This window comes from Geotrypetes seraphini, chromosome 7 (genome assembly GCF_902459505.1).
Source record: "Geotrypetes seraphini chromosome 7, aGeoSer1.1, whole genome shotgun sequence".
Classification (NCBI taxonomy): domain Eukaryota; kingdom Metazoa; phylum Chordata; class Amphibia; order Gymnophiona; family Dermophiidae; genus Geotrypetes; species Geotrypetes seraphini.
Window position 1 is genome coordinate 130,505,374 of NC_047090.1, and position 27,896 is coordinate 130,533,269.

General features: G+C 43.4%; 1 protein-coding gene across 3 annotated transcripts in view; it reads right to left on the reverse strand.

Annotated features, from left to right (window-relative positions):
• The window catches only part of MDGA2 (MAM domain containing glycosylphosphatidylinositol anchor 2), a 1,122,977-nt gene that overhangs the window by 84,908 nt on the left and 1,010,173 nt on the right, over positions 1 to 27,896 (reverse strand). For all 3 annotated transcript variants that reach the window (XM_033952215.1, XM_033952214.1, XM_033952216.1), the window contains exon 10: positions 27,643 to 27,791. In XM_033952215.1, the coding sequence (XP_033808106.1) occupies positions 27,643 to 27,791 (149 nt within the window). The remainder of the gene's footprint in view (positions 1 to 27,642; positions 27,792 to 27,896) is intronic.

The window sequence follows — 27,896 nt, forward strand, 5'->3', positions numbered from 1 at the left end:
CTGGACATGGGAGAGTTTCCTAGGCCTAGATTGAGAGGATTAGTCAGATATGAGACAATGGTAGCATGGTCAAAATTGCCTGGGAGATAGTGTCATAGGATGAAGGTGGGAAGTAGCTAGAAAAGTAAGTTATATGAGCACTGAGGGTAAGAAAGTAGGGTTTAAGAAAGGTTAAAAATAAATCTATTTGCACCTTGTCCCAAGAAAGCAAGGATGTCGGCTATAAACCATTAAGCACCTTTTTAAATGGAGGAATCAGGGCTGGGAGTTAATGAGCAGATGATTGATTTTGAATCAGACTTCAAGGAGACAGAGGAACATCTTGAGAAGGAATCAAGGCAGAGAGATGATGTTTATCTGGGAGGTTGTATCCTTATACAGATAGACGCTGATAACATTGATAGAGTTTTGCGTACATGACATAAATGTCATCTATTCTAGTCTATACTTATGAAGGGAATTTTTAAAAATAAAGTAAAATTCTGGAATCTCTCATGGCACACCTGGAAGCTCTTCAGGGCACACTGTTTGAGAGACACAGTGCTAAAGCATGCAAATGATAGGGGAGTGGCCTCCGATGCATGGCTTCAGTGTCACATGCAGCCCCCAAAGTCCTCCATTGGCCCCTCAAAGATTGGGCTAAAATGCTCTTCAAATCCTGGGTTAATTCAATCTTGCCCATTTGATATAGTAACTGCAAACAATTTCTTAAATGTATTACTCAGGTGTCTCATTTAAAGAATTATCTACTATTGACAATCCAAAATAAAGTGAGTTTTTAAACTATATCTTTGAAATGTTGTAGAATCAGTATTAGTATTAGTTTTTAATGTTTAATAGCCAATTTGAACAGGCAAGTCAAGGCGGTTTACAAAATCAATAGAATGTGTGAGCTTGAAATCTTTTGGTGGCGTTCAGAGCTTTCTCATATTCATACATATTCATATGTTAACACTAATTTTTTATTTGTATATTTTATGATGTTGTACATCGCCTAGTAATTTAAATAGGCGATTCATTAAGAACAAATAAACTTGAACTTGATACTGCAACACTTTACATGAAAAAGGTTAGAGAACAATGCTATAGGGAGTATACACGGAAATGGAGCATGGGCGGGCATGAATGTGCCATTTTCACATGCAACTTATAGAATACTATAAGCTGCATGCACCATTGCCACATTTAGGTATGCTCAGTTATACCACATCTATGGCTGGTATAACTGTGGTAGCCTAATTTTTTGACACATTGATTCCAGATTATACTAGTATTTTTCAATGCAAAACCTCTGGGTGGCCCCTATTGACTTTCAGGATGTTCGCTGTTACTCTGTCTTTCTACCCAGGCTGAAGACTAAGAAGGTAAAGTAGATGGGGAGAAGAGCCACATGCTCGAATGTCAAGCCATTTCTGAATAGATTAAGGCAATGCATTTGGAAATGCTCAGAACCTCGAGGATACCCCCTAATAAAATTTGAAGGTAGGATGGTGGGGATGGATAACGTTGACAAACATTGGTCAGCAGTGTTGTGGCCCCGCATGATAAGATATTTGCAGCTCGCCTTCAGCTCATTAAAATCCAAAGTGGCCCTAATTTAAAAATTAATGAAGAGCATACTGTATAATAGAATCTGGGTACCCAGATGCTGTCACAGAATTAGCTTTTGCCATGCGGCATCTGAGCATCTAGAATGAGGTGCCCACTTAATCGAATTGTCACCCAAATGTCATCTATTGATAAGTTTGTAAAATTTCAGTAAATTTGTCTTAAACTAAAGAGATAATGGGCCTACAGCCTGGCTGCCCTGAGTAGGTCTGCTCTTACCATTGGAAGCCAAGCAGAGTCAGGCCAGTACCTGGATGGGAGACCACCTGGGAATAGCAGACACTGAAAGCCAAGAGGCCCCATGTTGGGCAGCAGCAACACAGTGGAGCCACACACTGCACAGGAGAAGGCAATGGCAAACCACTCTTGTACTCTGCCATGAAACATCACAAGGTGGATTCCTCACCGTGCATGTTGCCATGAGTCAATGGCATAATTCATCAAAGGTAATAGAAGGGCGCTCCAAGGGACTAAGAACTTGAAAAGTGCATACTTGTGTGAAAGGTTTCCATATCACTTTTAAATATTAAATGCTGAAATGAGCATGTCAAGAATATCATAGCAACTGAAATGGAACATAGGGATTTATAACCAACTAGTCTTTAAACCCATTACATTAATGGGTGCTAGAATAGATGTGTGTCTTTGTCTTTCTTTTTTTTCTCTCCTTGGCTGCTTTCTGTCTGTCTGTCTTTCTTTCTGTCTCTCTCCCTCCTGCTGTCTGTCTTTCTTTCTGTCTCTCTTTCCTCCCCCTGTCCATCAGTAGCCCTTCTCTCTTCCTTTTACCTCCCCCCTGTCCAGCAGCACCTCTTCCCTGCTCCCCCTGTCCAGAAGCAGCCCTTCTCCCTTCCTTTTACCTCCCCCACTGTCCAGCAGCACCCCTTCACTGCTTCCCCTGTCCAGCAGCAGCCCTTCTCCCTTTGTTTTCCCTTCCCCCTGCCCAGCAGCACCTGTTCCCTGCTCCCCCCCATCCAGCAGTAGGCCTCCCTTCCTGTTTCTTCACCCCCTGCCCAGCAGCACCTCTTCCCCGCTCCCCCTGTATGATTTCCCAGTCCAGCATCTGGCTGTTTAGAAGAGGAGGGCCTTACAGTACTTCCTGGCTGTGGATAGGTCTGCTGCTGCCTGGAAGAGCTGAAGAGCAGGGTGGCCCGCGCTTAGAGGTTGTTCGGGTGCATGGGAAGCTGTTTTGCCCGCTAATGTGTGTGAGGAGCGTCCGGGATCGCGTGCAATGTTCAACGTTCTTTCACCAACCATTTAGTTCTGTGCGGGAGGTATTTTTAAGTTTAAAGCTGCCGCGGTGGCTCGTTTCATGATCCCCGCATGCGTCGGAAGACTTCTTCGACTCAGGTGGGGCTCATGAGAGGAGCCGCCACCGCGGCTTAGAACTTAAAAATAACTTTGCTCAGAACATCCTTGGAGTTCCGCGAGTGTGATGCCGTTTTTTCTCCCAAGGTAATAGAACCCTAAGCGCAAATGCACACTCCTGCCGCCACAGACATATGGATCACGGAACACGCAGGCAGGAGTGTGCATGCGCGCTTAGGGTTTTATTATAGTAGATTGCAAGCACATAGGAGCAACACCATGGTATGCATTAAACAATAATACCAGCAATTTAAATTAAATATGTGCAGCTACCAGTAACCAGTCAAGCAAGTGATGAGATGGAGTAATATATTCAAGAGGTTCACATCCAGTGAGCATACAAGCTGCAACATTTTGTACTAATTTAAGGACCCAAATGGATGCAGCTGGTGAAGCAATACATACAACATTACAGTAATCAATGTTAGTCAGACACAATCAAGTGGTGTACGAATAAATTTTAAACTCTGTAGCATGTGAAGTTTTAAAAAAGCAGCTTCAAAGCACATTCTGGGTTTGTGGCTTCAGTTGTGAAACTATAACAAATTCAAAACGTCACATTTCTTAACAAATAGGAATTGCACAAATATTAACCATTACTGTTAAATATCAGTGAAGAAAGAGAACAAGGAACAACCAAAGATTCTTATTTATATCAATTTCATGTGAGTCATTTCACATCTACACAACTGGATCTTTGACAAAGTGACTAAGAACTGGCAGCTGTTCAGACTAACACCGTTGCTTAGTGACAAAGATCATGATATCATCTAAAGCCTACCTGAAACTTATGCATTTGGGATTGGCACATAATGAATAAATGTTTTATGGTTTGTTTGGTTTTTTTAATTGTAGCAACTGGACGTGTTATTCTAGATGCATGAATCTTAATAGGTAGCTGAGGTAGCAAGTGCAGTTGAGACATGGACGGGCATTTTCAATGTTGTCTAAGTCAGAATTAGAACATTTTGCTGAATACATCTCAAAATAAAAATATATATAGCTCACAGCCATGTCATTGTTTGGTGTGAGCAGTGCGTATAAGTGTTTTCATGGTCTTGTTATGACCTATCATTATCTACATCACACAAATAATTATGCCTTGGTTTACAAAGCTCCTCAGGAAGGCCGTAGAGGCCAAAACACCTGCGTGTTATTCATCAAATCACAATCTAAAACATTGTGATTTGATGAATAACATTGCACACCAACAATATTCTGGACCTCCGCTGTTGTTTGTTGGTTCTTGACTTGTTTATGGAGGTTTCTCTCCTGGTTTTTGTCTTGTTATTCTAGATGTATGCATCTTAATAGGTAGCTGAGGTAGCAAGTGCAGTTGAGACATGGAGGGGCATTTTCAATGTTGTCTAAGTCAGAATTAGAACATTTTGCTGAATACATCTCAAAAAAAAAAAAAAAAAATATAGCTCACAGCCATAATCAAACCAGAAAAACATCTAGATTTCTGGATCGATTATGTCTGCAAGCTAGGCGTTTTCAGGTTGAATATGTCCATCTGTAAGTACCATTTTCAGAAAAAGAGTGACCACTGGGAGACTGAAGGGAGGGTGGTCATGCCTTTATCACTCCAGTGATGAGATGGTCAGTTAGGACACCTTTTTCAGACATAGTCGTGACTGAAACAAGTCAAGGTAAATATGTACCAATTGATATTAAAAGTAAGTTATTCAGTTGGGAATAGCTGCAAACCAGTTAACTGATGTATCAGCAATAACAAGCCATTTTCAGTGGCATTTAACTGGTTATCTCCACTGAAAATGACTGGAGATGTTGGGGCATTCCAGGGGCATGACTGCTTAAGTCCCAATATTCCAAATTTAACCAGTCAGACTTAGTGGTCAAATAAGGCTACACTGAAAATGTTGGAGGGGCCTTAAACACCCTGGGCCAATCAGATCCTCAAGACCCTCCCTGGTGTATCCCAATATGCACCAGGGAGGGGAATTACCTTTTTAGACGATGCAGCAGCAGCAGATGATGAAGACGTCCCTCCAGCGCCAGCTCTGGGGGTCACTACTAGTGGGGGAGCAGTTGGGTCCGGTCATGGGGGGGTAGTTTACTGCAGCAGGAGAGAGTGGGCATCTCTCCTGCTGCCAGGGAAGAGGGGTCACGGTTAGGTTGAGTGGGGGGGGGGGGGGGTCGCAGTCACGGCAGGATTATTTTTATTTAGTTTAGTGCTGAAGGAGAGAGTGGGCATCTCTCCTGATGTAGGGGGCTGGCCGCGGCATGATTTTTTTAAATTTAGTGTTTCAGGCAGGAGAGAGTGGACATCTGTCCTGTTGCTGGGGGGAGGGTCATGGCCAGGTCGGGGAGGGGGGTGGTTGCGGCCGCTGCTGGATTTTTTTAATTTAGTGCAACAGCAAAGAGTGGGCATCTCTCCTACTGCAGGGGAGCTGGTTAGGACATGGTCAGGTCGCGGTGGTTGATGCAGCAGGAAAGCATGGGTATCTCTCCTGCTGCAGGAAGGTTAGGGGTGTTGTGATGCAATGGAGATCTGTCCCGCTGCATCACAACACAGGGGCAGCGGGAGAGTGTGAGTATCTCTTCCGTTGTTCCTGAGTTTTTGTTTTGGGTTTGTTTTTTTTTTTTTTACAGTGTTGACTGCAGTATTTTTAGGAAATCTTTGCTGCTGTCTGCTGACCTCATTTCCATACATGATTTTTTTTAGAACGTCTCAGGTTTTTGGTTTCGGTATCTAAACGGCTGCATTACTTTTTTTAACGAGGGTTTTTTAAAATCCTACCCCTAGAAAGTTAATTTTGATTATCAGCACTTGGGTGTCCCGGCTAGTGCTGCCCAATTTGCGATTCGAATCGATTCACCGATTCAAATCAGGTGAATCAATTTGATTAAAAAAAAAAAAAAATCGGCCTCACGATTCGATGACCGATCCTCCCCCGTGCCTTCCCACAGCAGGAGTGGCAGCGCTGCCTCTTACTGGCTGTCTGCTGTTGCTCCTGCTTGAGGGGGGAGGGTCAGTCAGAAAGGCCTGCATGTTCCCACAGTTTCTCCGCTCTTACCTTAAGCTAATACGGCAGCCTGCAGGATCGCCGGTGTTGTAGTGATCCTTGCAGTTGCCCGTTGTCCTCAGTGGCACGTTCTCTCTGTTACGGTCCCACCCCTTTTCTGACGTCAGGGGCAGGATCATAGGACAGATAGTAGGAGAAAGCCTGTACCTGGGGAAGGGGATACAGGAGGTAAGGAAGAGAGAAGGAAGAAGCTGGATATGGGGAGAGACATGAAACAGAGAAAAGATGCTGGGCATGGAGGGACAGGGACACATAAGAGAGATGCCGGATATGATAGATAAGGGATTTAGAGGGAGGATGGATGGTGGACATGGGAAGCTGGGGGAACATGCAGTCCTTGGGGGGGGGAGGGCCCTGATATAGAAGTAGACGGAGGGAGGGAAGGGGGGTTCACAGAGATGTGCATATTCTGGACTGGGGGAGGGAGGGAGAAAAATAATGGATCGAAAAACAGAGCAGAGGGAGAGAGATGGGCAATGGGATTTATGGAGGGAAGGAAGAGAAAGGGAGAGCTTGTGGACCCTAGGGTGGTGGGGAAGGAGGGAGAGATGCTGGATGAAAGTGTAGTTGAGAAAAGAAGAGATAGTGGATTTGGGGATGGTGGGGTCCATCGCTGCAGCTGCGGGGGGATGGAGATGAAAAAAAGGAAAGATACCAGACCTCTGGGGGAGGAAAAGGAAACAGAAGGGGAGGACAGAGATGGAAGATGGATGGTTAGCACTGAGAAAGAAGGAGACCCTGGCAAGCGAGTTATCAGAAGACAACCAGAGCCTGAGACCAACATGATTTGAAAAATGACCAGACAACAAAAGGTAGAAAAAATAATTTTATTTTCTGTTTTGTGATTACAATATGTCAGATTTGAAATGGATATCCTGCTAGAGCTGGTGTTAGACCGCGAACGTGAGCTAGGATTTAACAGAGAAAGGAAAAGTATTTTTTGTTTATTTTGTTTACACCACAGGACCAGTGTGGGTAGGAGAGGGCAAAAGGGGTGAAGAGGCTATAAAAGGGGTGAAGAGGCTGTAAAATAAACCCACCAGGATGTTTGAAAAAAACAAACAAACACCCAATTGGGCAGGAAAATTGAACCGAATTGAATCGAAAAATCGATTCATAAGGCTGAATCGGGCAGCACTAGTCCAGGCTATTAGGACATCCAAGTGCTGACGTAGGTTGGTTTTTGGATGTTTAAATATTTTGATTATGAGCCTATTAGTGTTTTATAAAATGCTAACATAGGTGCAGAAATCATGCATACATTGTCACTTATATCTGCTCTTGAGCATGTGTAAATGTTTATGACTGGACTATTTAAATATGTTCATATATTATAATTTACACACAAACTCCATCTGTGTTCCACCCCCATACATGGCTGTTGGTAAAGTATGCACATCATGCAATGTGTGAAGAATTTATAACAGGCCATTTATGTGCATAGGTTGAGGACACTGTGATTGTACCATTATTCAGATTAGTGAATTAATTTATCCTTAGTCCAGAAAACTGTTTCAATTAAACTTTTTCATGACATGCGAACATCTCGAAAACTCTGTGTTCAATTAACAGAGCATAAGAGTTGTTCAATTACATATAAACTAAAGAATGACACGAGGACAAATTTTCCCCCGTCCCCGCGGGAACTCAATTTTCCCATCCCGTCCCCATGAGTTAATTTCCTGTTCCTGCCCCATTCTAGCAAGTTCCGTCCTCATCTGCACAAGCCTCAAACACTTTAAAATTATAAGTGTTTGAGGCTTGTGAAGTTAAGGCAGAGCTTACAGGAATGGGGCAGAGACAGGAAATTAACTCATGAGGACGGGATGGGAAAATTGAGTTCCTGCAGGGACGGGGATAAATTTGTCCCCCATGTCATTCTCTAATATAGACTAAAAGCACCATTTGTTTTTTATTACATTCAACATCCATCCATCGGAAATGGGAAAATTTTCATTTTGAATCATACATAAGTTTTCATTTGAAATTTATTTTGATAAGTAGTAAAGTTAAAGGCTGGAAGATATTTTGCCCATGATTGGAATGCTGGAACACTCAGATTTTTTAATGTATATGTTATCTACACCAGTAGTTCCCAACGCTGTCCTGGAGGACCACCAGGCCAGTCGGGCTTTCAGGATAGCCCTAATGAATATGCATGGAGCAGGTTTGCATGCCTGGCACCTCCATTATATGCAGATCTCTCACATGCATATTCATTAGGGTTATCCTGAAAACCCGACTGGCCTGGTGGTCCTCCAGGATAGGGTTGGGAACCACTGATATACACTTTTCTGCGGCTTTTCTCTTCCTTATTCATAGTTGTTTGAATATATGAATATATCAATGATGTCTGATTTTGCACTTTTCATATAAAGTTTCAGGACTAGTATTGTTGTTTATCTTGTATGATAAAACCATTTGCACTGACATTTTTGCCAATAAATTTAGACTTGAAATTACAAGGGTCACAACAACTTCCAACAAATTGCTTTTATGTCACACATAAGCACAATTTAAATATTTGGAGCCATTCTTCTGGACAAAGATGCTTTAACAATACCTTGCAAATGTGGAACAATAGCTTAAAGAATCTGTTTAATCATATTTGTAATACAGATATCTTATTTACTGCTACAGTCTTTCATTGTTTTAAACACTTGTTCTACAGTTCCTGCAAAAAGAGCATCAAATTGTTCCCATAATCCAGAAGAAATCAAATTAGTTACATTGTCATTTCATACAATACTAGCATGCAAACTTTTATTTTCCCAGCAGTCAGCAAATCTCTGAGGATCAAGCCCAGTTTCATGTGATAATTACATTATTATAGAGTTCTGAATTTGAATTTGACCACTTGAGATACCACTTTTTCTGAAAACTAAGCAAAGCAATTTACAATCAAAGCCAAGCAACAAAAGATAGTAAAACCAATGAAAAGAAAGAGCTCAGTATTAAAAATGAAAAAGAGTTGTGCTCCTACATGTATGCTACTAAGTTAGGCTCCTAAGTTTGTGCTCTTTTTAGAACAGACATCTAAGATGTCTGCAGTGGCGTACCTAGGGTATGTGGCACCCGGGGCCCATCATTTTTTGACACCCCCTCATGTAAAAAAATATTTTTTGTAATGACCATGAAACGGAATAAATGGTCATAATAGAAACAGGCAGTGAAAATTTTCTTATATTCCAAACATAACATAACATAAATTATGTCTGAATTGTCATGACATCAGAAGTACATATGGAGTAGTTGCAGGTGATGCATGGGACAGTTCTGATTGTGTTAGTTCAGTTTTATATGTTTTTTGAATAGAAGGGTTTTTATTTATTTTTTGAAGGTTTTGTAGTTTGTGGTCGAGGTCAAGAGGTTGTAGAGTTGGGGGTCGAATGTTGCAGCTCGAATGGCTAGGAGGTTGTCGAACAGTTTTTTTCTTTTGACGTTTTTGGTTGGAGGGTGTGTGAATGGTGCGTGAGTTCTCCTATGTCTGGTTGAGGTGGATTGAATTATTTAGCTGAAGAAATTAGTTACCCCCTCATCCCACACACATTAATTCTCTTCCATTTTTGTTCCCATTATAAAAAACACTGATAAGTTCTCAGAAAAAAAATACATTAAAATAAGAAGTGAAAACAAAGGCCCCTACAGATGAGAACATAACATAAGAATAGCCTAACTGGGTCAGAACAATGGTCCATCATGCCCAGTAGCCCATTCTCATGGTAGCCAATCCAGGACACTAATACCTGGTCAAAACCCAAAGAGTAGCAACATTCCATGCTACCGATCTAGGGCAAGCAGACACTTCCCCCATGTCTTAATAACAGATTATGGACTTTTCCTCCAGGAATTTGTCCAAATCTTTCTTAAAACCAGCTACACTATCTGCTTTTACCATAACTTCTGGCCACTTCATTTTAAAGTTTAGATCTTTCCTTTCAAACAGAGACCTTGTTAGATGTCAAATACAGCACAAGGTAACTTCACATGGACTTAGTTGTGCAGGAAATGTGAATCTCCTCATACACCCACCATATAGTGCAAAATGTGCAAAGGTCTGTTTTTTTCTTTCAATCACTACATAGCCTAATGCCACACAAGCAGCACTGTTACAAACATATTCTGTAGGTCAATGCTAAGGATAACAAAGTTTCCTTCCTTGGACCAGAAGGAGATACTGATAAACCACTGGAAGAGATCCCAAAACAACACCCAAAGACCCACTCAGTGTGTGAACCAGTTGAGTGGAGTGGACTAACTGGGGGGTGGAAATGGGCCCGGAGTTTGCACAGCAGAATTTCCCAGACCACCTCTTCCTCTCAACACATTGACACGCTGCCACCACCACCACTAGGAACACCTCACTGGGTAGGCCAGCTATGCTATAAACTTTATAAAACACATTATTATATTTTCTTATAAAGCACATATTTTAACTGAACTCTCTGACATCCTCAGCCTTTCCATTCACAAAAATAGAAGGAAGAAAAGTTCCCATTTCCTGCTGTCTCATGTCCCCGGCCTATACAATATTTTTTTTCTGCAGACCCTTCAAAAGTCTGACCAAATCCTCGTTTCACTTGCATTATAAAGTACTGAGGATGCCATCTCTCCCCAATCCCAGGTCCTAAAGTCTAAGACAGTAGTGCAAACTAATGCTGCCAGATTCAGGAAAAAACATTTCGATTCGATTCAGCCTATTGAATTGGTTTTTCAATTCGATTTTCCTGCCCAGTTGGGTGATTTTTTTCAAAACTCCTGGTGGGTTTTATAGCTTTTTTCACCCCCCTTTGGCTTCTCCTAACCACACTGGCGCTGTGGTGTAAATAAAATAAAGAAACAAAAAGGACTTTTCCTCTCTCTGTTAAATCCTAGCTCACGTTTGCAGACCAACACCAGCTCTGGCAGGATACACATTTCAAATCTGACATATTGTAATCACAAAACAGAAAATAAAATTAATTTTTCTACCTTTTGTTGTCTGGTTATATTTCAAATCTTGTTGGTCCAAGGCTCTGGTTTTCTTCTGATAACTTGCTTGCCAGAGTCTCCTTCTTTCTTCTTTCTGCATGCTAACCATCCATCTGCCAACTCTGTCCTCCCTTTCCATTTCCCTTCCCTCCCCAGGAAGTCTGGTATCTTTCCTTTTTATCATCTCCCTCCACAGATCCACCTTTTCTTAACTACCCTTTCATCCGGCATCTCTCCCTCCTTCCCCACCACCCCAGAGTCCACCATCTCTCCCTTTCTTTTCCCAATTACCCTCCTATCCAGTATCTCTATCCCTCCTCCACACCATCCCTTGTGTCTAATTTCTCTCCCTTTCTGTTCCTTCCCTCCCTCCCTAAATCCCATGGTCCATCATCTCTCTCCCTCTCCTCTATTTTCAGACCCATTATTTCTCCCCCCCCCCCAAAGTTTGGCATATGCACGTCTCTTTGAACACCCCCTTCCCTCCGTGTACTTCTAAACCAGGCCCCCAAAGGCCTGTCCCCCCTTAAAGGTCTGCCTGTCCCCCCTTGAAGGCCTGTCCCCCCCTTGAAGGCCTGTCCCCCCCCTGAAGGCCTGCCTGTCCCCCCCTTGAAGGCCTGCACCCCCTTGAAGGTCTGCACCCCCTTGAAGGTCTGCACCCCCCCCCCGAAGGCCTGCACCCCCCCGAAGGCCTGTCCCCCCCTTGAAGGCCTGTCCCACCCCCTTGTAGGCCTGTCCCACCCCCTTGTAGGCCTGTCCCCCCCTTGAAGGCCTGCCTGCCTGTCCCCCCTTGAAGGCCTGCCCCCCCCTTGAAGGCCTGCACCCCCCCCTTGAAGGCCTGTCTCACCCCCTTGTAGGCCTGTCCCACCCCCTTGTAGGCCTGTCCTCCCTTGAAGGCCTGCCTGCCCCCCACTTGAATGCCTGCACCCCTTGAAGGTCTGCACCCCCCCCCGAAGGCCTGTCCCCCCCTTGAAGGCCTGCCTCCCCCCTTGAAGGCCTGCCTGACCCCCCCTTGAAGGCCTGCCTCCCCACTTGAAGGCCTAACTATCACCCCCCTCCCCCTTGAAAGCCTGCCTGCCTGCCCGTCCGTCCCACCCTGAAGGCCTGATGCCCCGACCCACCCCGAAGGACCGCTCGCCCCCCTGGCCTCCCCGCACCACCTATGAAGCAGCCGCAGCAGGATCGCGACATCAACGATCCCTGCGCTGCTTAGGCACTGCTTCCTGCGCCGCGGTCCCGCCTCTCCTCTGACGTCAGATGAGAGGCGGGACCGTGGCGCAGGAAGCAGCGCCCAAGCAGGGATCGCTGACGTCGCGATCCTGCTGCGGGCTGCTTCATAGGTGCTGCAGGAAGGTCAGTGGGGCGAGCGGTCCTTCGGGGGTGGGGGGGACTGAACGGCAAGGCCGGGAGCACCCCCTTAGGGCTGGCACCCGGGGCGGACCGCCCCCCCGCCCCCCTCTTGGTACGCCACTGGATGTCTGCCAAAGGGTGTTAAGCTGTTAATGCTCACTAACAGGGATACCAAATGGAAGGAGGCCCATGAGGCTGAAACGCTCAGCATTGCTGCACCGTATACTCCCACACATTCTTCCCCATCATACGCACCCCCCCCCTCTCCTGGTACTTCTTTCCCATTGCTCAACCTGGTATGTAATTTGTAACACACCCTGGATAAGGGTGAGATATAAATAAATCAAACCAAACCCTTTCCCAGATACCTCTTCAAAATCTTTGGCGACAGCAAGCAGCATCTCCTGGCGTAATGATAGGGAGGAGGGGGGCAGATTGCCCCAAGCGCTGTCTTGGCGGAGGCACTAGCACCTCTCTTCCTCTCCACCCAACCACCTCTTCAAAATCTTTGGCGGAAGTGAGCAGCATGACCTAGTTGTCGCTCGCGCCAGCCTCAGCTCTCCCTCTGATGCTACTTCCTGGCCATTGCTCTTTCTTGGAGGATGAAATGGGGCAAGGTCTGGTAGCTTCGCTGAATCTCTGGCTGAATCTCTGTCTTGATCCCTGATAGGATCTCTGAGATGAGGCTTCTCCCAAAAACTGTCGAAAGCACCTGGAATTACTAAAATCTTGGTCTGCTGTCAGGCAGAGATTGCAGCCGCCGATCTTCCACTCTGGCCGTTATATCACCTAAACCCTTTCTGAACATCTGTTCTTTGAAAGGGAATCTGCTGAGAGTAGCCTTGGAGGTGGAATCTCCTGCCCATTGCCTGATCCAGAGCATTCTGTAGGCTGAAATCAAATAAGCCGAGACTTTGCTCATAACTCTGATGAGAATAGAAAGCATCAGCAACCATCAAAGTGGGGGGAACATTAATGTCACTTAATGCTGCTGACCATCAGCCACATAATTCACCCCTGCTAGCATAAAATGGGGCAAAGACTCGTCCTCTGCCAGGGTGAGCCCATGCATCTTGGTATGACAAGCACTGAGGTTTGAACAGCTAATATACTGTGGGATCCTCCCATTGGTCGATAGCTACCACTGCTTCCTGTGTACTTGCTCCTGCTTGCAACCCTATCTCACCCAGCAGGGAAGACTCGCTCTGTGCAGCAAGGGTATACAGACTGATCCCTTGCCTTCCAAGTCCTTGTCCAAAAGGGCCACAGGAACCTGGACAGCTTCTGCCAATGACTCTGATGCACCCTGGGAGCCGAAGCTCCCTTATGCAACCTCTGGCTCGCTGCCAGACCTCATATGAGGATCCCGGCTATCCAAATAGGCTCTCCACATCAAATTATCAAATTCGGGAGAAAAGGCTTTACTAGGCATTACTGAGTCCCCTCCAGGAAACTCTACTTTATGTCTCTTGGGCTCCCCTACTATCATGCTCTTATGCTTAAGTACATCATTGTTCCAGGGATCTGGGAGGGATTTTCTCCCAGTAAACAGGCCCGCCATAGGTTCCTCAGCCCTAGACATCAAAGAGAAGGTTAATCCCAATGCTCCCGCCTCCCCTGGCATATATTGCAAGGGTTCTCCTCTGGCATCCGTCCAGCACAAATCTGGTATGAATTAGGGGTAAAAGAGTCTGAGGACTCCATCCCTGCCAGTTTTGAGGCAAAATAAGGTGATCTGAAAGATCTATAGAACTTTGAAGAAAAAAAAAAAGGGAAATACAAGATTACCACGGCAGCAGTGTTTTGGTGCCAAAAATGTGCTCAAAAACACCTTAACTACAGGATGTGGCAGAAATCTCCAAAAAAAGAATTGTCAGAACCTCCCCGATTTTGCCCATAGGCTGTAATAGCCTTACTCACTCTGACATGTGCTTTGAAAGTGCTGCAGTCTACCTCAGCTCTAAGTAGAACTGGATCTGAATCTGGGAGAAGAATCCCTGCCTCAATCAACCAGTCTTTCAAACACTGAGATCTTTGGGCTGCTAGTTGGACCAAAGTCATACTACTCCTCAACTTCACACTAGAAGGGAGAAGCAAAATTGCAGTTGACACTCTGAAAAGAACCCCTTGCAGATGCCTCTGCTCAAGCCCCTGCAAATCAGTAGGTGATCTACACTACTAGGGATAAATACCCTGAGCTCCAAAAAGTTTTCTTCAAACTGGCCAAACATGTTCCCAAGGGATTAACCTGCGAGCTGAAGACCCACGCAGACAGAGCTTTTCCCCAAACACGGGAGTTCTAGTGCACCAAAAACCACAACAAAATAATGAAAATAATAAAGAAATATTCAAAGCAGATCAGAAAGACACCTTCCAGCTTGCATGTGGAAGGAAAAACTGAAAGGGGCAGCAGAGCCCTCTGAAGAAGGAGGAGGAGTTGAAAACCTGGAGTGGATTCCTTCTTCTTTGGCTCACGAGCATGGCGAGAATACTTTACTGTCCAGAATGGCATACCTATTGCACTAGAAAGGAAAATTAGAGGTCAATCTAAATAATATAGGCTGACAGCAACTAGTAAAGTTCAAGGCAATTCACTAATTCACTACATAAGGTGTAGGCTAGAGTAAATATGTAGTATTGACTTTGTGGAAACATTAAACATAGCATCTTACTGAGGCACAGTGATTGTACATTTTTACATATTTTTTAATCTGAAATTAAGATTGTCGATCTGTGTTACTATTGATTTGAACTAAATAAAAGCCAATTTTAAATCCCAAGCACCTCTCGTGTACTGTATATACATAAACCATAGCACTGAGAAGGAATAAATAGATCCTGTTACAATTGGTGGAGCAATGTAGGCATCAAAAAGAGTTAATTTTGATAGGATCTGCTTATTGCAGGTTTCCGGATCTTGCTGCGTCTTTGTCAGGTAGAACTGACGTTTCAGCCATCATGCTGTGTCTTTCTTCAGGGTATGTTCTGAAGTCTGCAGTGTGACTTTGGAAACAGTGGATTCACTGACCTGATTGAGAAGAGAGCAGTCCACCAATTTGAATTTTGGCGGGAAAGTCAGTTGGTCAGAAATTTTAATTTTGTTGTAAAAGTCCATAGAATGGAAAAGTCTGTGGTAGTTTTAAAGATGTTCTCCCTGTGAAGCTGGGTTAGATGTTCTCTCAGGGTTTCCGCAGCTGGCATTGTGCTTGTTGCATGTTTCTGGGTCTCGCTGCGTCTTTGTCAGGTAGAATCTGACTTTTCAGCCATCATGCTGTGGCTTTCCACCAATTTGAATTTTGAGAGGATCTGTTCTGTGAATATTTTTTAGTGCTGTGTTTACTGAGAAGGTATAAACAGATCCCATTATAATATGGTGCCAATGTTGAATTTCTGGGTTCGCCATGAACTGTGGGAGATTACCAGAAATCTCCTGTGGTCTGAATATCGGGGTCTGAGTTTGCTTTTCCTGTTGCCTACTCAGTGGCTACGCTTGTATAGCTATGTTCTCACATGCACAGTACTTTGGTTGCACTATATTTGGTTGGTCTATAGTTTCAAGTTTCAAGTTTATTGAGATTTTTGATTAATCGCTTAATATTGTTTCTAAGCAATGAACATAATAAAATTACAATATTTAGGGAACAATACAATACTTAACAATGAAATAAGGGTCCGAGAGGACTTGTGACAAACTTAACATACTCATAAACACAAGGAAAGAAAGGAAAGTGAAATACTAAATCATTAAAGAAAGCAAAACAATCAGGGAAAAAACATAAGGCAAGGAAAACAGAAAGTAGCCATAATATTAAACAATAAAAATAAAATTAACCAGAAAACTGGTTAATTAATTATCAAAGGCATCTTTAAAAAGAAAGGTTTTTAAATTACTCTTAAATTTCTCCAGATTACGCTCTTCCCTTAAATAAATAGGGAGAGAATTCCAAATTTGAGGTGCTGTAACAGAATAAATAAATTGCCGTCTAGTGTTAATAACCTTAAGAGAAGGGATCGTCAGTAAATTCTGTTCATTAGATCTCAACGTTCTATTGGGAGTATAAGGGATTAATAATTTATAAATAAATGCTGGGGTTTTATAAAGGAGGGATTTAAAAGTAAGTAGGCATAATTTATATGTTATCCGGTGAGATACAGGAAGCCAAAGTGCTTTCCTAAGAAGGGGAGTTCCTTGGTCAAATTTCCTAGTTTTTGTTATAAGTTTAATAGATGCATTTTGAATAATTTGTAAACGTTTTATTTCGTTCTGAGAAATTCCCTTAAAAAGGGCATTACAATAATCAATTTTAGAAATCACCAAAGAGTGAATGAGGAAATTGAGGGATTTTGAGCAAAGAAATTGAGAAAGTGAACGGATTTGATGCAGCCTATAAAAGGATGTTTTAATAATATTACTAATATGATCATGGAAAGTCAGTTTATGATCCAAAATCACCCCTAAAATTTTAATGTTGTTAACTGATTGTAGGGGGACATTTTTTATGGAAATAGGAGAGACAAGTTTAGAACTATCTTTCCATGGAAAGAGCATCACATTAGTTTTATTAATGTTAAAGTGTCTATCTAGCCAATTGTAAACTTGATCAAGCTTTTTATTAATCGCTATGATGTCAGAAGAATTACTTGCATCAAATGGATGTAAAAGCTGAATATCATCAGCATAGGCAAATACATGAAAACCAACAGATTGGCACAAAGTCATCAATGGGGGCAAGAAAAATATTAAATAATAGTGGAGAGAGAATAGATCCTTGAGGAACACCATACGTGGACTGTGAATTTTTAGACATCGAATCATTAAAGAGAACAGTGGAAGTACGATCTGTAAAGTATGATACAAACCAGGAAAAAACTTGATCTGTAATACCAATAGATTGGAGTCTGTTAAGTAAAAGTTGGACTCCAGAAGAAGGTCTTCTGTGACTGAAACATGGACCGTGTCAGGTCCACATCACAATATTTTTACTGTGTATCATTGGATTGGATGATTGAACTTCACCCTTTACGTGAAGAATTTCAAATAAAATTTTGTATCACGATCATCGATGCCACAACTTTCGTCCTTTGTGTTGGTTTTTCCCTGTTTTTTTTCTGTGGAATTCTCTTGGAGAATCTCGGTTTTCCTTAGCGTGATTCTACAAGGTACCTTTTATAGAATCGGGCTTAGTGCTGGTGTGGTGGTGACACATAACTTAGGCCCAGGCATTCAGACCAGCTAAAACCAGGCCTAAATGGTTGCGCCTAAGTTATGTCTACATCAGGCGTATTCTATAACAATGCACCTAACTTTTAGGAATGCCTCCAATCCACCCCTGGCTAAGCCCACTTTTCAAATTCACACACTGAAACTGGTACATACCTTTTAAAGAATTGCGCTTTCCGAGTTGTGCATGTAACTTTTAATTAGTCTCAAGTAGTGTCAATTATGGTGTTAATTGACTATTTTCAGCACCAATTAGGCCAATTGATCAATTAAAGTGTGTGTATATTGGCTAAGCATATCAATATATGTGCAGAACTTTAGGCGCTATATGCAGAATTCGGGGGATAGTATCATTTGGCATATGTATTTTTTTATAGCATTGTGGTTGTGTGGTTGTGGGGTCACAAAAGCCATAGGCACATGTGGAATTGTCAAACAGAGGATATAAACATTTCCAAATACAGTGGTATGAGCATAATTCGTTCCAGAAGCATGCTCGTAAACCAAAATACTCATATATCAAAGCGAGTTTCCCCTTAGGAACTAAGGGAAACTCGCTTGATATTCGCTTGAATCTCGGAGAGAGCGTGAACTCGAAGGCCTTGAGCATGCACAGATGCTCAAGGCCCAGCAAAGAAGAGGACGCAGATCTTCGGGCACTGGCACCGGCAAGTCCTGTGCATTGGTGCCTATGCCGGTGGCCAGATGGGGGTAAGCAGCATGTTCGGGTGGGTGCTGGGGGATTTCAGATCGCGGCGGGGGGGGGGGGGGGGGGGGCGATGCGAGCGGAGGGATGCCGGATCATGGGGGGAGTGTGCCAGATCGTGGGGGGTGCCGCTCGCAAATCAAGGCAAGCTTGGTTTCCGATGCGCCGATTTTGTGAATGTTTTGCTCGTCTCACAAAACACTCGCAAACCGGTGCACTCGTAAACCGAGGTACCATTGTAATGTATATTTGGCAAATCATGAGGCATATTGTAAAAGCTAAAAGTGTTTTATTATTAATCTTTGGTAGACTAGACATTATGTGCTACTGTGGTTTTCATTTAAAACAAAATTTACAATATCTAAAAGCTTACTAACAACTGTTTAATGTCAGTATGCTCCATGCCACAGTGTTTCAAATTGCTTTAGGTGCCTAAGCCAGATTCCTAACACTAGTACTGCAACATTTTCCAAAACACAGCATGCAAAATGTCAATTATGATACTAGCAATACACAATTGAGTTTGCCTTTTGTATTGTCCCCAAGAGATGAGATAATTTTCCTCCTGGCTGTAAGCATCACAGTGACACAAAGCCACAGTGATATATTTTTGGTTTACATTCAATGTTCATTTTTGCAATGTAATGTCTGCAACACCCAGGGCTGGTTTAACCATTAGGCAGATTAGGAAGTCACCTAGGGTGATAGCTTCTGTGGGGCAGCAAATAGCAGCTACAGCTGAAGCAAAATGATACATTCTAGCAGCCATACAAACTCAGTTTAGGAGTGATGTGTATGAGATAGTCATAATTGTTGAGTTCATTTATTGTTTATTGGAAGCTTCTATACCGCTAATAATGACTGGGGAGTCAATTCAGAGTGGTTTGCTTGAGCTTCAGTAAAGGTGTTACAATACAAGAGTTTCAGTATAGGTGTTACAATACATGAGCTAAAAATATGTACAGGAAGTCCCCGTTTTATGAACATCTGAGTTACATCAGACTTGTACTTATGAACAGGGGTCCTGCTTTACCTTTGGTGACCCAATGAACCCCTCTCCCTCCCTCCCGAGTCCCAACGCACCTATATCCCTCCCTCCTGAATTTCAACACACCTCTCCCTTCCTCCATTCTCTGCCCGAATACATGGGTGTTTACCTTCTAGCTGGCTCACTGCTCCTTCCAGCTGCAGGAAGTACTTCTTCACAGAAAGAGTGGTAGACCATTGGAACGAACTCCCAGAGAAAGTGATCATGGCCAGCAGCATACAAGATTTTAAGAAAAAAATGGGATGCCCACGTCGGATCTCTATGAGGGCAGTGTAGAGGTGATGCCTCCTGTGAGTGACCCCTTGGGGGGTAGTTTGGGGAGGGTTAATAGAGTGAGCAGACTTGATGGGCTATGGCCCTTTTCTGCCGTCATCTTTCTATGTTTCTATTTCTCTGCACAAAACCACAGGCAGCAGCTCCTATGCATGTCCTGTGGCTGAACTGGAAGCTTTCCCTCTGATGTCGGAGGAGATTCCTCCAATGTCAGAGGGAAGATTGACTGGAAGGAGGAGGGAGCTGGTCAGAAGGTAAACACCCACTGGAAGGAGGCATGCACTTGGGGCACAGAATGGAGGGAGAGAGAGGGACGCATTGGAACTTGGGAAGGAGGGAGAGGGGGCATGTTGGGACTCTGGAGGGAGTACAAACACAAATCAGAACATTCAAATAACATAGATATGATGCTAATGTTTTTCTATAATACAGCTTTTCTTATAGCCAAGGAGTCAAATGCAGATATTAGATAGGGACAAGATGGGTGGTATAGTGTGCATTGGGATAAATAGATGGGAGGCTAAACTCAAGGCAAGTTGTTTATACAGTTAAACAAGGTATAAGGAACTGATTTAGTTACAGTGTGTGTGTAGCAAGCTAGTCCTGGTGCAGAATGAACGTTTGGGTAAAGAGCCAGGCTTTCACCTATTTTCTGAAGTAGAGGTAGTCTGGAGTTAGACATAGCCTTCTGGAAGTAAATTCCAGAGTGTGGGGGCTACTCCTGAGAAGGCTCACTGGTGAGAATCACATCATACAACTTTCTTTGATGAGGGTATAAACTCCCATATCCTCAGGGAGGGGAGGGTTCTATAATTTTCCTTTCATCCTTCCCCTGATCCTTTCAACTCTATTTCTCATTTGCTATCCATCCCTCAATTCTGTATAGCCCGTGCTTTAGATCTGCTAACTTGGGGGGGAAAGACACCCTTCTGCATACATTCCACCAATTCTTATTTTTGCTTCTACCCTATATACTGGGATGACTAGTTACCATTCCTGTTGTAGAGCTCTGCCATCTTTATGGCTGAGCCTTTTGAACTACAAACATCTATTCAGATATTTTTCATATGTAAGGGGGGCAGTTTAAATATAATGATCCCCTTTACAGGCAAAAGATCAATTTAATTATGTAAAATCCTGTTATATGAACTATTTCTTCCCCTGTTGTTCAGCAGTCATTCATTATTTCTCTGGTATTCTTTCCCCAGCATCAGCACTAATGGGGTGTTCTTTTCACTTTAAAACCTTTAAACTCAACACAGTCAGGTTTCAATCCCAATCACACCTAGGGCAGACAATAATATCATGGTTCCATCCCAAAATTTTTACTTTTATCTTATTCATATCCTTACCTCCAAGTTTCTCACACAGTCACACAATGACACTACCAAGTTCAAAAATATTCTTTCAAAGTGACTCAGTTAGAGCTAACTCTTTATTCTTTCAAAGTACCTTTTCTCTACTTCTGACTGAGTTCAGTTCACTTTTAACCACATTCAAACTACAGAGCCCCATAGCTTTCTGAAACAGCTGTTGAAGTGCTCAAAATAAAACCCTGACTTTTCTCCTAACAACTTTCTAGAACTCAGTAGAAACTAACACATGATTGGTCAATAATGCTCACATGACTAGAGGACCACTCTTCTTAAATGTAACAAAGAAGAGGCATTCTAAGGGGATAGAACATAAGAACATAAGAATTGCCACTGCTGGGTCAGACCAGTGGTCCATCGTGCCCACGCGGCGGCCCTTAGGTCAAAGACCAGTGCTCTAACTGAGACTAGCCTTACCTGCATACATTCTGGTTCAGTAGGAACTTGTCTAACTTTGTCTTGAATCCCTGGAGGGTGTTTTCCCCTATAACAGCCTCCGGAAGAACGTTCCAGTTTTCTACCACTCTCTGGATGAAGAAGAACTTCCTTACGTTTGTACAGAATATATCCCCTTTTAACTTTAGATGCAGACTGCCCCACAGTACCTTCATTTAAAGTAATTAACACACTCTTTTACAAAACCACGCTAGCATTTTTAGCGCAGGCTGAAGCAGTAACAGCTCCGACGCTCATAGAATTCCTATGAGCGTCCGAGCTGTTACCGCCTTGGCTAGAGCTAGAAACACTAGCACGACTTTGTAAAGGAGGGGGGTATGTTTCGAACATGCCACTGAAGGTGTCTAATAAATATTGCCTTTAGGAGAACACTCAGTTTCCACATCTCTAATCTGACTAATTTTCATTCCAGGGTACATTCTTCAGACTCCTCTGTTTTATTTTTTGTTTTTGGGCTCCCAGCCACATTGAGGGGCTCTTTTGATCATATGACCTCTCAATCCCTAACAAAGCATTACATTAAAACTCCTGATTTTGGTACACAAAATCCACTACTCTGGAACCCCTTGTGTCTGATCTCTATCTGATTTGTGTCTCTCTTGTAGGGACCCAGGGAATACTGCTGCTTTGCTATTTGCTCACGTAGGTATGTGTCTCTTACTTTCCTCTTTCAATTGTATTATCCTTTCATATCTGATACTATCTGTTTTGTTTTGTAAAGTCCTTTAAATTGAGCAGTACATCAAATGTAAATTAAACATGAACTAAAAATTTGAAAAGTCCTTCTCCTTGGCCCCTATGATATTTTCTGAATTCCCTATGGTGGCAGTTCCCTTGCCCGGCTTCACAAATAAGGGCATCTAGTATTCCTGTGATTTCAAAGGAATAAAATTAAAGAAATTGAAATCAAACTTTGCTTCGTAAGCTGTTAAAATATGAAATATATTACCAGTTAAAGTTCAAATTGGTTAAAAACATGACTGTTCAATAAATACGTAAAATATTAATTAGGCATTCTTTGTTAGTCACTGGTTAACTGTTTCTTGTTTTGTTTTTTAAATCAGACAATACCAAGTATTTAAAAATGGTACAGCTTCAAGGTTTTGCACTCTTCCATTTGGGTTTCCACAAGGGTTACCTATTTCTTAGTTGCTGTACAATTTATTTATGACTTCATTGCAGGAGGTTTCCTTGGAAATAGGGGAAGTATTATATTCATATGTTGATGATATTTTCTCATAGGTCCTATTAATTTGATTTCAGCTTATCTCTTTTCTAGCAGGGGCCTAGGACTCACAATGGCCCCTCCCAGTGTATCCCAGAATGCACTGGGAATGGAGTCTAAAGGCTCTGATTGGCCCAAGTGCCAAAGACCCCAACCAAGGGAGGAGCCTTAGGTGCCTGGGCCAATCGGGGCCTTATACCCTTCCCTGGTGCATCCCAGTCTGCGCTGGGAAGGGGAAAGCCTGCCATTGTGAAGAGGTGGGCCTACTGCCTGGAGGATGTAGGCATCTGGCTGGCTGGCCTTACTACAAAAGGTATGAGGGTTGGGGCTTGGTGGGTGTCAGGGTGGGGTTTTTTGTGGGGGGTTGGGATAGGGGGTTTAGGGATATTGGCAGTTGGGGCGGTTCATAGGAGCCTATGGGCAGGAGGGAGTGGACATCCCTCCTGCCTATCATGGTTGCAGGGGTGCTTCGGGGGTTCCAGCATGAAGGAGGGGGCATTCAGGGGTTCTGCTGATGTCAGAGGTCCCCTACTGCAGTTTCTCAGCTGATTGTGGCAGGGGTAATTTCCTACCCCCCAATCAGCTGAGCCACAGGACTCCCTGAAGCCATGGCTTTGGGGAGCATTGCCGGCTCAGCTGATCATGGATAACTTCCCCTGCCACGATCAGCTTATGGCTGCTGTGGCTTGACTTTAGGATCCTGTGGTGGCATAGATAGGCAGCTGAAATGTAGGCCTGGGTTTTCCGGGCCTACATTTCAGCCACCTATCTTGCCGTGAATTGTGGCTAGGTAGTTGCTATAGCCTGCATAATGCTACTTTCAGTGTTGGCCACATCTACTTTGGCATTTCGCAGCCTAAAACAGCTACCTAGCTGCAATTCCAGCCACCTTTTATTTAGGCGTCAGTAGGTTCTTCAACATTGCCATGTTTTGCCATTTTTGATTACGTTTTTTAAATTAACTTAGGCATCAGCAGGGAAAATATGTATATTGACATTGGTGTGATATATAGGCCTCCTTCAGAGACAGAAGTGGACAAATATTTAATAGACATTCAGGCCCTGATTCTCTAAAAGTGCGTCCCGATTTTAGGCAGCTGTAGGCGTCCTACAGCTGTCTAATCAGCCAATCGGGATGCACGTTTTTTTTAAAAAAATGCTCCCCAGGCAGGCCGCCTATATTGAAGGCGAGGCCCGCAAGACACCTAGGCCCTGATTCTGTATAGGACGCCCGGGAGAGGCGTCCTATTCAGAATCGGCCTAAACTAAACCCCGATTCTGTAACCGGCGTCCATGTTACAGACGCGGGTTAGAGAATCGGGTTAGATTAGACACGGCCCGCTACACTTATCGCGGTAAGGGATCTCTCTGCCGCTATAAGTATAGCGGGCCGTGGCCCCCTGATCGATCACTGGCAGGAGGGTGCCCAAACCCTCCTGCCCGAAGACGCACCCCCCTCCCCGACACTACCGACTGCCCCCCCACGACACTACCGATCGCCCCCCCCCCCGACAATATCGGTCGCTGGCAGGAAGGTGCCCAATCCCTCCTGCCCGAAGACGCACCCCCCCGGCGCTAACAACCCCCACTCCACCAAAACTGTTCTTACAGATGGGTCTTGCACGTCGAGCAAGCAGGCACGCCTCGTCGAAATGAGGTGGGCCCGCCCCTTCCCGGCCCATCCCGCCGAAGCCTAAGGCCTGATTGGCCCAGGCTCTATAAGCCTGGACCAATCAGGCCTTAGGAATAGCGGGTCCGCCCATCCCTACTAAGTCTAAGGTCTGATTGGCCAATCAGGCCTTAGATTAAGTGGGGATGGGCGGACCCGCAATGCCTAAGGCCTGATTGGTCCAGGCTTCTAGAGCCTGGGCCAATCAGGCCTTAGGCTTCGGCGGGATGGGCCGGGAAGGGGCGGGCCCGCCTCATTTCGACGAGGCGTGCCTGCTTGCTCGACGTGCAAGACCCATCTGTAAGAACAGGTTTGGTGGAGTGGGGGTTGTTAGCGCCGGGGGGGGTGCGTCTTCGGGCAGGGGGGGTTGGGCACCCTCCTGCCAGCGACCGATATTGTCGGGGGGGTGATCGGTAATGTCGGGGGGGGGGGGGCGGTCGGTAGTGTCGGGGGGGGGGGTGCGTCTTCAGGCAGGAGGGTTTGGGCACCCTCCTGCCAGTGATCAGTCAGGGGCCATGGCCCGCTATACTTATAGCGGCAGAGAGATCCCTTGCCGCGATAAGTATAGCGGCCGCGTCTACTTACAATGTAGACCAGCATTTTGCTGGCCTACATTTTTAAGCTTCTCATCTACTAGGGAGACGCGTAGGGCCGCCTAGGTTCAGCCTAAGGCCCGCCTAAGGCCCTTAGACGAGCTTAGGCATCTTGCGGGTCTCCCTAGGCTCCCGGAGGCGCCTTCAGGCCTGCCTGGGGAGCATTTTTTTTAAAAAAACGTGCATCCCGATTGGCTGATTAGACAGCTGTAGGACGTCTACAGCTGCCTAAAATCGGGACACACTTTTAGAGAATCAGGGCCTCAGAATATAACTGTGAAAGGGGAAATACTGTATTACTAATAGGCAATTTTAATATGCCAGATATCCCTATTGGGGTATCCCTATTGTGGGGGTCTTCTAGAAGTAGGGAGAACCTGGATTCACTACAGGGAGAGCTGTTGCAGCAGTTAGTAATGGAACTCATTCAGGATGGATTAGTGCTTAAAACGGGGAAAGTGTTTCTGATGTTACAGTGGATAATCAACTGACATGGTGTTGTTTAATATTAAGACAGGTATAGAGAGGGATAATTTTAAACTAACTTTGCTTGGATGGGGGATTTCGTCAAGGAATTATGTGGAGAATTCTGGAAAAGAACAGCCCATTAGTACTGATGCTGGGGAAGAATACCAGAGAAATAATGAATGACTCTGTTGAACTACAGGGGAAGAAATAGTTCATATTCTGGTAAAAACTCATATTGTATAAAATTCTGGAGACCGCAACTTCAAAAAGATATAAAAAGGAGGGAGTCAGTTCAGAGGAAGGCTACTAAAATCGTTGGTAGTCTTCATGATCAGGCATATGGGAACAGACTTAAAGATCTCAATATGTATACTTTGGAGGAAAAGCGGGAGAGGGGAGATATGATGCAGACAGTTCTCTCAGGGTTTCCACAACTGACACTGTGCTTGTTGCAGGTTGCTTGTTTGTCAGGTAGAGACTTTTTCCATTCTATGGACTTTCACAACAAAACTCAGATTTCTGACCAAATGACTTTCCCGCCAAAATTCAAACTGGTGGACTGCCCTATTCCCAATCAGGTCAGTGAACCCACTATTTACAAAGTCACACTGCAGACTTCAGAGCATACTCTGAAGAAAGCCACAGCAAGATGGCTAAAACGTCGGTTTCTATATGACAAAGACTCAGGGAGACCCGGAAACCTGCAACAAGCATATGATAGAGACATTTAAATACCTACATGGCATAAATGTGCATGATGTGAGTCTTTTTCATTTGAAAGGAAGCTCCAGAATGAGAGCGCATAGAATGAAGTTAAAAAGTGATATGCTTAGGAGTAATCTAAGGAAGTACTTTTTTACAGAAAGGGTGGTAGATAAATGGAACAGTCTCCTGGAAGAGGTAGTGGAGACAAAGACTATGTCTGAATTCAAGAAAGCGTGGGACAGCCACATGGGATCTCTTAAGGAGAGAAGATAGTGGATGCTGCGGATGGGCAGACTGGATGGGCCATTTGGCCTTTATCTGCCATCATGTTGCTATGTTTACATGAATGTTTCATCTAAATTGATGAGTACTTTGTAGCTAATTCAAAATATGGCAGATAAGTTGAAATATAGAAAATCTAAATTTGATAATGCGTCACCTTTGTTAATACAGCCGCACTGGTTACCTACTGTATCAAATCTAGAGTTTCTTTGAAGGTTTGTTTGTTTCATAGAATTTTGATGGATTACTCCCAAGAGAGTTTTTCTATCTTGGTTCAGTTAAAAGGCAAAACTAGATATAGTCAGAACAAAGATTGTCTTGTATTAGGATTTCCAACTGCACAAGAACTAAGATTTAAATCTGTCTATGAAAATTCATTTTTTTTATTATTCAGTAAAGCTCTGGAACTGTCTGCTACAGAATGTTTGATCAAATTTTAACTACTCATGTTTTTGGAAATCTTTAAAATGTTATCTATTCACTGAATTCCATTTAAAATAAATTTATCTTTTAATTCCTGATGCTCAGTCAGTTTCTTGATACTGTAATCTGCTTTGAACCTATCTGCAGGGATTAGGCAGGCTATAAGCATCTCACATAACTTAACATAACATTATGCAAATGCATACAATTACTAATGATTTTTGATCTGTAAACCATTCTGAGCTGGTTTGCTATAGGAGACAAAATTTGTTATGTTACATCATAATATTTCCTTCTGAGCAGCTGGTGCTAAATGTATGCCCCTTTGAATAATAACCTAATCCTTTCTATTTTCAGTGGCTGAATACTATCATTTAAACATATAACTTATACAGCTAAGTAGCACTGCCTCTTTAATGCTCCAAACATACCCCCATTACACACAGAACTATGGGAGAGAACAAATTTATAGACCAAAATTTGTCCATTCAACTCTCTCTGAGTTTTGTTTTTAAATACTGCAAACTTATGCAGTGGATACCATTACCAACTCCATATTAACCTATGATAAGTATATATAGAGAATAAATTGAGCTTCATAGCAAAATTATTTCATTTAATCTTTCTAACATTTATAAGGTGATACCTTTCAGAACCCTTAAGAGGTATGTGTCTTTAATCTTTAGGAAAATGTATGAACAGGTTTAGGGATTTTTACTTAGATTAGCTGTGCAGTAAAGCAAGAAATCTGGAAGAGAGATTAGCATAACTTTCAAATTAATGGAAAAAAGACATGAATAAGATTTTTGTATTTCAGGAAAAAAAGGATGATGTCATACTCAATTTATTATCCTACCTGTTTGATTCCTAAGCGGTACGCAACAATACGGTCTACTGCATCAGGGTTCATTTGAGTCCACTGCAGGCTATAGTCATAAACACGGGGTCTGTTTTGCCACAGAGGGTTGTAGGTATCATAATAGAATTCAGGAGCGAAGGCCTTTCCTGAAAAAAAAAAACATGATTGAAAACACGTGAAAACTTTTCCAGCTTATAATGTTTTCTGCCCCATTTTAGATGGAATGTAGAATTCAAAATTGAGATGTCCAA